Source organism: Ruditapes philippinarum, unplaced genomic scaffold (genome assembly GCF_026571515.1).
Source record: "Ruditapes philippinarum isolate M1 unplaced genomic scaffold, ASM2657151v2 ctg3085_1_1_1_1, whole genome shotgun sequence".
Lineage (NCBI taxonomy): Eukaryota > Metazoa > Mollusca > Bivalvia > Venerida > Veneridae > Ruditapes > Ruditapes philippinarum.
The window spans coordinates 200,752-211,132 of NW_026859772.1; the positions used below are offsets into that span (position 1 = coordinate 200,752).

The window sequence follows — 10,381 nt, forward strand, 5'->3', positions numbered from 1 at the left end:
TGTTTGTTTTTTCAAGTAAAAGCAGGTTTACCGCGAACAAGTAATTATTTTAAAGATATTTCTTGTTTATATTTTTGAACGTGACTAACGATAAACAAAACAAACTGTTAAAATATATCTGTATTACTTAATGACTTTCAGAAATGGTGGGTGACACATTTATTTAGAACAAAACTTTAATTTTTTACATATACGTTTCAACATTGGGATAATATTTAAAATTTGCAATAAAAATATCAAATAACCTTAAAGGTTGGCCAACATAGCATAATAAAAGATCACTGTGCGATTAATTTGCTACACGTAATAATTTTGGTAGAATGCCAATATTAATGTAAATCTATACAGTATTGTAGCCAAGTTGCGTATTCAAGTGTTACGTATACACTCGATATAGCATGCATAGGAAATACCCTACACATACTTGTCAGGTATTTATTTTTTTCTCTCTTTTTAAAATTTGATTATCAATTTCTAAATTTTTAATTGTGGTGATAATCTTGAAATTATATTGTGTTTCATATGAGAAAATATTTCATCTCACTCTGTCTTTATCTGGAAAAATAGGCAAAAAAAGACACTTTCGTTTTAAAAAAAAATTGATTACTCCCAAAGTAACGAAAGAAAAATAATGTTACAAGAAATCCCAAGAAGATCTGAAGTTAGACATGTAAGCGAGATACACATGCTCTTGCACGCAGACATCTCATTGGTCAGAACCCTTCCCTTCTGTTCGTTTTTGTTTGTTTTTGTTTGTTTTTGTTTTTTGTTGTTGTTTTTTGGGGGGTTTTTTCTTTTGGTTTTTTAGTTTTTGTTTTGTGTTTTTTTTTTCTTTTCTTTTTTTGTTGATTTTTTTTCAAGTGTTCTTTTCCTAGAATTTTTTCTATAAAGGTACTTGAAGATTAATGGACAAAAAGGGTTATATATCGGAATGACTTAGAAATATGCCAAATATCTCTTTAACGTTACATATATGTATTGTATCTTAATTCATATCACTTGTAAATTTCTTGTGTATCAGAAAGGGTAATCTTTTGTTTTCAATAGTAAACACAATACGTTATATCAAAAAACTTAACAAAGACTGATGACCTTTGGGATACATGCATCCATGAAAAACTTGATTTAACACATGAAAAACTTTGTTCTAAGAGTAATTCGCTCATGTGATTCAGAACCTTCTAACAGTAAAAATATTTCAACACCCAAACCTAGAATCTGGGATACTTTTTGGTCTGGGCCGGAATATCGCTAATACGTCATAGAGGTACACATAAAAAAGCACAATACATCGACCTGTAGTACAGTTTGATGGACTAACCCTACTGATAGCCCTGTATAACTGTTTGCAAACACAACTTTGAATATGCCTATGTAATAACTGTCATTATTACACCATTAAACATACGAAAATCCGAAATATTTTGCCGCAAGTAAAGGCAGATTTACCTTGGCCAAGTAAAAAACTTATTGTTTATAATGTTTCGATGTATGTCAAAACTTGCATTACATTCCAGCGATGTTATCTGATATAGCTCATTTCTATTCGTCTATTCAGGCAATCACTTTAATGTTATAAAACAAAACGTGTATGGTCAACGATGGACAACAATAAACACAGGAGCTTGAAATTCTGTCAATAATCGCAATAAAGATAGATTGAAACAAATTCCATACTTATGTAAAACACTATAGGTATGGATGATCTTTTTTTAATCGATCGATTTTTGACAGAATTGAATAAACAAGAATCAATACAAAGAAGATAAACCAGATTTTCGAATGTAAACTCATTGCGATGACGATATCTTAATATATTTACAAAAAAAGAAAAGCAGAATATGTAAAGAATACACAGACACGTGGGTTGTGTAGTTCAAAACGCCTTTAAAAATCAAATAAAATGTATATTTGTCAATCCCAGCACATGTTCTGATCAAATATATAAAAAAGCAATGTAAGCCGTTTTGAAAATATTTCATATTTCAACTTCTATAATTATACGCACTTGGGATCGCCTTTAAAATCTAAATAAACTGTATATTTGTCAATCCCAGCACATGTACTGGTCATATATATATAAAAAAATAAGCCGTTTAAAAAAATCATATTTCAACGTTTATAATAATAATAATAATAATACACAAGATGATCTGCACACCTACCGTCAAAATTACCATGTATTTAATTTCCGTTTCCAATATTTTCACATAATCTTTTTGTCCATCGACACAGAAATATTCTCCACGATAGTGGTCAATTTTAAATTTCATCATCAATATAAACAACGCAACGGGCGAAATAAACATGAAGATTAGTGCCGTTTTATTCCATTCACAAAATATTTCGACAAAAAATCAAAATTTGCTCACCAGCTTTGCCGTATTCAAATGCGTCGCTTTGAAGTTTAAAATTGATCAGCATTGTGGAGAATGGTATCTTCTTTGTAAATGGACAAAAGGAGTATATGAAAATATTGAAAATGGAATAAAATGCATGGTGATTTTGACGGTAGGTGTGCGAATATTTTTATCTTGTGTATTATTGTGGACGTTGAAATATGTTTTTTTTTTTAAAAAAACGACTAATATTAAATATTATTATTAATATAAGTCGTGTTGTCCATATACGATGATCAGAACATGTGTATACATTTTATTTAGATAATAAAGGCGTTTTGAGCTCCACACTCAAGTGTCTATGAAAAAACGCACAAACGACAAAATTGTAAATGTTGCAGGTTTGGTTTGATTGAGCCTGTCCAAGGACAATAGTTATTATTGGAAACTACTCTCCACACATCCTGTTCCCGGGTGAAGGAGTATTTGCCAATTAGATATATACTGGTGAAATTTTGAATTTAAAAAACATTCACACATGTGTTCATAGGGCGGTCATCAAGAGACCTTGTTGTGACATGTTCGTGCCGTTCCATGAAAAGCGGTGTATGTTTCTTAAGTAAAAGAATATATTCCATTTTTTTCTTCATTTAAGATGTACATTATCTTTAATATATTTGGTTCTAACTTGAATGTAAACAACATTTTTAATTACACACAGCTTTGAAGCATTTTTAAGGTACAAAGAATCATAATGCTATGTGAATGATTACTGCATTCATTGTCACTTCAATTTATAAATTGACATATTGAATTCACATTTTGAAAAAAGAATCTGTAGTCTACATTCCTTAGTGTTTGTTTGATCAATGAACAATTACTGTTATTGTTGCAGTTCGGTTCAACAATATAATAAAGATGGGTGGAAGCAACGAGAAACAGTCATCGACGATTCCTTTGAATGATGATTTCGACGGGTATAAAACATGAATTAAGTTTTGATAATTATACTGATACATTGATTAAGAGAACGTTTATAGACTAAGCTTCCAGACATGTTGTAAAAAGCATATTGTGTTAGATCATTTCTCGTAATGTTTGAAATATTTGTGTTTTGTCGCATCTTTTATTTTTTAAATAATTATTTGCTATTTCTAAAAGTTTACTATAAATCAAGTAAACGATTTGCAAAAATGATATAAATTGAAGTTCAGTCGGGTTACTTGATTTTCTCGTGAAATGGATCCTTCCTGAACAACATAGCTAGTATTTTCTTTAAAGAGAAATTTTCCGAATAATATTTACCCCGCAGAAGCCTTTACACTGGTTTCGAGCTTTCTATATGAAGATATTATATCGATTCTATATCATAGGGTACCTGTCAAAAACTGGTGGATAGAGTGCCCCGTTGGCGCCGGAAAATATAATCGGCGTGTTATGTTATGCAACTAGTCGTCCGTCTGTCTGTTACCAATTTTCGTGTTTGTTCTGTATCTCTTGAACAAAACGTTTTGGCAGAAATCTTTGTTATTAAAGATCCTGTAACACAAATTTTGTATAGATTTGTATCATAAATTTAATTCTCAAGTTAAGATTTATCAATATTGTAAGTTCCAAAAAGTATTTTTTATAAAGATATTACCGAATTTAACATTTCATGCAAATAAAGGGAGGCAATTAGAAATTTATTTTCTACAAAGTCTTAGTCAATTTTTTTCAATAAGAAATGAATGGATATATTTTTAATAATTACAATATTTGCAGTACATATTTTACATAATCTTCGAAGTTTGAAAATTGTTTATAAGCATAATGATATACATATATCAAATTTCACTTAAGTGTTGTAACAACCTCGCCCACAGTCATATTTTGGTTTCCCCTTCGGTTATTCGCAGCATGTCATATTAATGAATGAGAACGGGAACAAATTTCACGCCTCAACCGCTGGGAAAGCAGTATAAAAGACAAAACAAAAAATAAACTTAAATTCGGTGATTTATTTCTTACATGTGTATCTTCTACAGGAAATTACTTATTATTTTGTAGTACACAGTGGGTTATGTATGTATTTTAGTGCTGTACATGAATTCGAAAGCTATAAATAGCTAGATGACCTTAACATTGTGAGAGTCCGAAAATTTATTTATAGAAGTATATTTTACATGTAGCATAATGTTGTGAACGTCTTTAAAAATGTTATTTATCATGCCTCTGGGGCCAAATTGACCCGCCCCGGGGTCACTTGATTATAGGAAAACCGTTTAAGTCTTATTGTGTGAAAATACAAAACAAAGATCTTAGATATTTGGCATGTAGCATCAATTTGTAGATTTCAACGAAAGTTATATTAATCATGATTGGTCCTGCCTGAAATATTCTTTTTAAACTAGACAAAGGTAAATGAAAACATATAATTTTTGCGGATAAATACTATGTCTCTATTTTATGCATTTAGCAATCCCCAACACACCTCTTTAAAAGTTTTATGTATCAAACAGGAGTAAAAAATGCCTCATCCTTGAAGGTTATAAAGTATCATAAGAATAATAAGATAAAACATTTTTCCAGACAAATTTCTTGATTGGGTCTCCTAAATTGAAATGATAATGCAATGTTTTTGATTACTTAAAGAATTTACATTCGAGATATATTCCACCGCCTTGCATCCTTTTTAATTTTTTGTAGTCCATTTTGTCATCATGTTAAATTAAAGTCTCTCTTCTGATTTGCTTATTGCAAGCGGTGTATTGGTAGATATGGTTTAATCATTTTGTTCCAGGAACGGTGACACTAAATTTTCAAATAATGCATATCAAATATAATTGTTTGACAATTTCGAGTTTTCGTAGTATATTCATTTTTCTGAATGTTTGAAATGTTTTAAATCGAAATTCTATATTGCAGACTAAACAATATAATAGCAATAAAGATTGAAGGAAGCATTGCCAATGGGTCATCAACGGCATTCTCAAACAATAACGAAGAAAGGTACACAGAATAAACCGGGTTGCTTTACAGTTAAAGGGTTTTAACCACTAAATTTTCACATTTTCATAACGTTTATTTTGTTGATAAAGAGCATTCATAATGGGTAAAATGGTTTGTTTTTCTTTAAGTATTTATATTTTTTTGAAATGTAAAACAAGAACTATCAGTGAGTATTTAAAACGTTCAGCAATTGCTATTTTTCTCGTTATTTTACTCGTATTAAACGTTGGCTAAATAAGGCCCTACAATATTGATGTTACAGCCAGTATATGACATCGGAATCATTTTATGAAAAGCGTTATTATTTGCAATATTGTTGGAGTGCTTTAGGTTGTAACATTCATATGACACTGTAATAGCAACAGGTGTCATTCGTTTTCTTAGTATCGCAGACTAATCACGCTGTTTACCTAGGTTGTCTTGAAGTTAAACACTGATGAAGAAAAAATAGAAATCAACTTGAAAAAATGATAATTTCAAAACGTAAGACAAACATTTAACAAAGAATACAGAAAATGTCATTTGAAAATAGTAAATAAAAGCCTTCGTTTAAAACAAAGGTTATCTAAACAACTTGTCATTCAAGTAGTTCTTGATTACTCAAAACATATATTTCCTTACACCCAAGTGCTGATTTTTTAAAACTTATATTTACTGATTCTTTTGTCTAACGTATCATTTTGCTTTTATTGATGAATAAAAAAGACATTAAATGTGATTCGGATTGCCTTAGACACATACTGTATTTTAACCTAATTTAGCCGCAATGATTTGAAAACATTTGTTTATATTTATATTTATGTTTCAAATATGAACAAATAGAAGGAAACATTACTGTCAATTTTCAGTCTAACATTGATTTTATTACAAAAGGCTGTCCTTTCTTACAGGTCACAAGACACAGCCTTGAGGGATGACAAGACAGCTGCAAAATGCCTGTCACACCTTTACCTCTCGAAAGAATTTTCCGACATCGACCTCATTTTCGAAAACGATTCCAGCACTATTTTTCCGGCTCATAAAGTTGTACTGAGCATGCGCAGTAAAGTTTTTGCAGACGAGTTAAACAGCTCTTATGGACCAATTACAGTGCTTCTTATAGGTGTAAAGCCTGAAATAATGCAGGTTGTTTTGAGGTAAATATAGCATTAACAGTTGATCACCTTGATGATAGCATTTAAGAATATAATATTAACATGATATTAAATAAGCTAATTAAGTCAGTAAAACCCAAAAACACTGTTCTATTTTCTGTTTTCAAATTAAGCTTTTAATGTATTTTTCAGATTTATCTACACAGACAATACAGAGTTGAGCAGTAATATTGTTATATCCTGTCTGTATGCAGCAAAAGGGTTCCACTTACATGGTCTTGAACAAAAATGTTGGGACTTCCTTGAAAAGACAATTGATGCAAATAACGTCTGCCTGCGTTATAACGATGCCATCACTTATAAACTGAAGCATCTTGAAGAAACATGTCTTTCATTTATTATTGCAAACGCAACAAATGTTCTGTTTACACCAGGATTTCTAGAATTACCACAAGCTTCATTACTCAATGTGCTTAAACAAGCAGAAATGGCTGCTGATGAATTGGATATATTTAAAGCAGCAATGAAATGGGCGGAAAAGAATTGTGAGACCAACAGCATACCTATAACTGGGGAAAATATGCGAAATCAACTTGATGAAGCATTGTTCGAAATACGATTTGCAACTATACCAATACAAGAGTTAGTGAACGTTGTTGCTCCGTCTGAAATTCTGACAAAAGAAGAAATGACCATACTGTATAGGTTTCATGCAATAAAAAAACAAGCGGCTTTAGAAAAAAACTTCTGTAAACTCGAACGTACTAGAGGACCTATTATAATTGATCTTGGACAATATGACATATCTGCATTTGATCATTGCGGAAAACAAAAAAATTACGCTTTGGAGATTGAATGCGAATTTTATGACATGACGCGTGATGAGTCCGTGTCAAGTGAAAATCAGGTTGAATATAACAGAAACAGCAAATCGCTTAAGTTAAAATCAATCTCTGGCACGTTTGTTGAAAGTGTCAGAAAAATCGTTGTTTCTAACTCTATTCTAAATGACTATGAAGTTGTTGGAAATAATATAACTTTCCAAACTCCGATTGAAATGTGCAACGGTGAAATTATTCAATTTATTCCAGGTAAGCCTGTCGCTGTTAAAAACCTAAACGGTTTAAGTCTTGAATGTTTTAAAATTAACCAAAACGGAGATGTATTTTCTCTAGTGCAGTTTCCTGCCACGACGGAAACAATCACATTTCTGAAATGATTCGATATTCTAATGACGCGTTTGCTGAAATGCCATAGAAATATGCGATGTATTATGAAATTGATATATGTGTAAGTTAATTTTGTATGAATGAAATATAACTGTTTATCGGAAGCTCGGTAGAGCCTCGTTACAGCTGTAAACAATTACCATCGAGCTAGATTATCCAGCCGGTATCCACAGCAGGTGTAAGATTCTTATTATCGACATCGACATAGGTCATCGCTTTTATGTGGTTTCGGTTTATTTGGCTTTATTTGACGAAGTGAATTATTTTATCGCGCATTTCCTAAAATCTACACCCTTAAACCATTACCATACTTTATATCATTATCGTTGGTATAAAAAGGGAAGACAATTTTTTTACTCATGATTATTCTTCATTATTAGCTAATATTTCTGTTAAAAGTCGGATTTTTCAACTTTTTCACAGAAATGATTACCATATTGAGACGACGTGTCGCGCGCAACATTTGGGTTGCTTTCCTGAAGGTCAAGGTCACAGCATGACCTTGCAGCAAAATCTTGTCACTACCTTGTTTTTACACTGTGACATAACTCTGACACTACAAGAGGTATACCTTCCAGTGTCCAAAACCTATTTAGGGAGCATCACTCGGTTCAACCGGCCCTTGTTAACAATGGTGACTGAAATGATGAATTTATCATCGAACATTCTTTCATTATCAAAGTAATATAAAGTTTGTTCTTTTTTCTTAAACATTTTTTTTATATTCGGACTGCTCTCAGTTCAGTTACTTCTGCATCAATGTGTAATGTATAGTGATGGTCCGATTGTCGCCGCTATCCGATTATAGATCGGTATGTTGATAATGTCGCCGACATCGATTATGGTCGAACAAAATCGATTGTCGCTTAGTGTTAATTTTTACTCCTTTGTGGTAGTTATTTTTCGTAGTTTTTTTTAGCTTTGCGCTATTTATTTTGAATACTCTTCAATCTTCACGAAAACATCATCAAATGTCTGGAATCATTTTGGTTTCAACTTGCTGAATATTGAAGGATCCGCTACCCGTGATAACTTGAACATGGCTAAAATTGTGTGCAAGCTTTGTGGTAAAGGATATGCAAATAAAGGTACCCCACCCGTTTAAATTAAAATCGGATTCTGGTACTGTAATTTACTGTAACAATCTTCGTCACTCTGTCCATTTATAATGTTAAATGATAAATTTAAAAGGCTTCTAAACTTATATTTACCATGACACTGTTTATGGTACGTCGATTCTGAAATAAAATAATTTATTTATTTATGTGAAATGGTAACTTACATTTTTAATCCTGATCATGCATATTAAATCAATTAATTAATCACATAGATACAATCAATTATTGGTAGCAGTTATTAATTTATTATAATTTATATGGCCATGAATAGTTTCCACAGGATTTGGAACCCTGAATCTCAAAATTTCCTTAGTTTAACCATATTTATTTAAGTTCGATAGTGAAATAGGCACTTAAATAAAAACTTTATTTTTGACTAAATAAGTAAATGCTGGCAACAGGGACACATTGATTTTTCTGAATATGAATATGAAAATCATAACATGTATGTAAACTGTGTCCTGACTGAAGAATTTGTATTTTGTAATACGTTAAACAGATTATTAGATAAAACATTAATTTATATTAAATAAAAGTTATAATGATTTCTATTTTCTAGTAAGTTATGCTGGAAAACATTCAGTCCGATTATTTCGATTAATTGATCGGAGAGCCTGTCCGATTGTTCCGATTAATCGATTATGAGTTTGTCTTCCGATTCCCAACACTAGTAATGTATATGAATGCGTATAATAGGAATATATTATGTTTATACCAAATACTCCAGCTGCAGCTGGTGTTTCTTTGTTGTGATTCAGTATATCCATTTAAAGATGATGATTAAGAATATTCTGTTCTAGACCAATTTTTTATCTGGTAATATCTGCCATATATAATTCTTTTGTCGTTTGTTGTTATTTCTGATATTTTATACTGTCAACATAATTATGTATTGCATTAAAGACCTTCAATTATAGACAAATTCTCTTTAAAGATGGATTTGGACGTAAGAGCCTTCATATATTCACCATGCAGAACAATCTATTTTTAGAAAACCTTGAAAATATTGTAACATTATTAAACAGTTGTAGTTTTAACTTAGAATGAATTTAACTAAAATAGGCCGAGGAGAGCTTTATTTTTATGCTGACTACAAATAAGGCATTACAAGCTTTGTAAATCATTCTCAAATTATATGATATAATAAAATGTGTATTTATACATGAGAAACTACATGACTGTATGCATACTTTATTTGTCTACATATTGTCTGTGTAAACATAGTTTTCACTTCTTTGTCATTTAAACAGTTTGGTATGTTCTATTTTATCAGTATGTATAATAAATATCCATTTCAAGACGAACTTGTTATTGAGTTATCAATTGGTTAGTTGGATTTTAAGTTACATGGACACTGTAAGCTAGCATGATGACCAGGTTCACTGTACGTGACCCTTCTTGTTAGTGCATATACTTAGATAGATAAGAACATATATTTCTCAAATCCTTCTGTGTGTTTATTCAATTGGTCCCATCGAGCTTCCTTTAATTAGCCAGAAATCATAATCTGATTACAGAAACCAACGTTCATAGCATGGTTCGAGGCTAACACTGATTCTGAGTCATTTTTCAAAACCAGTGACTTTGTTTGTTTGTTTTTTTTGTTACAG

At 31.1% G+C, this 10,381-nt stretch overlaps 1 protein-coding gene across 1 annotated transcript; it reads left to right on the forward strand.

Annotated features, from left to right (window-relative positions):
• The first annotated feature begins 368 nt into the window (after positions 1-368).
• Positions 369-8,420, forward strand: LOC132757887 (BTB/POZ domain-containing protein 19-like). The gene is made up of 5 exons (XM_060749382.1): positions 369-431; positions 3,235-3,316; positions 5,247-5,330; positions 6,221-6,466; positions 6,617-8,420. Exons 2-5 carry the CDS (start codon positions 3,258-3,260, stop codon positions 7,641-7,643), a joined length of 1,416 nt encoding a protein of 471 aa, XP_060605365.1. The 5' UTR covers positions 369-431; positions 3,235-3,257; the 3' UTR covers positions 7,644-8,420.
• Positions 8,421-10,381: the final 1,961 nt, after the last annotated feature.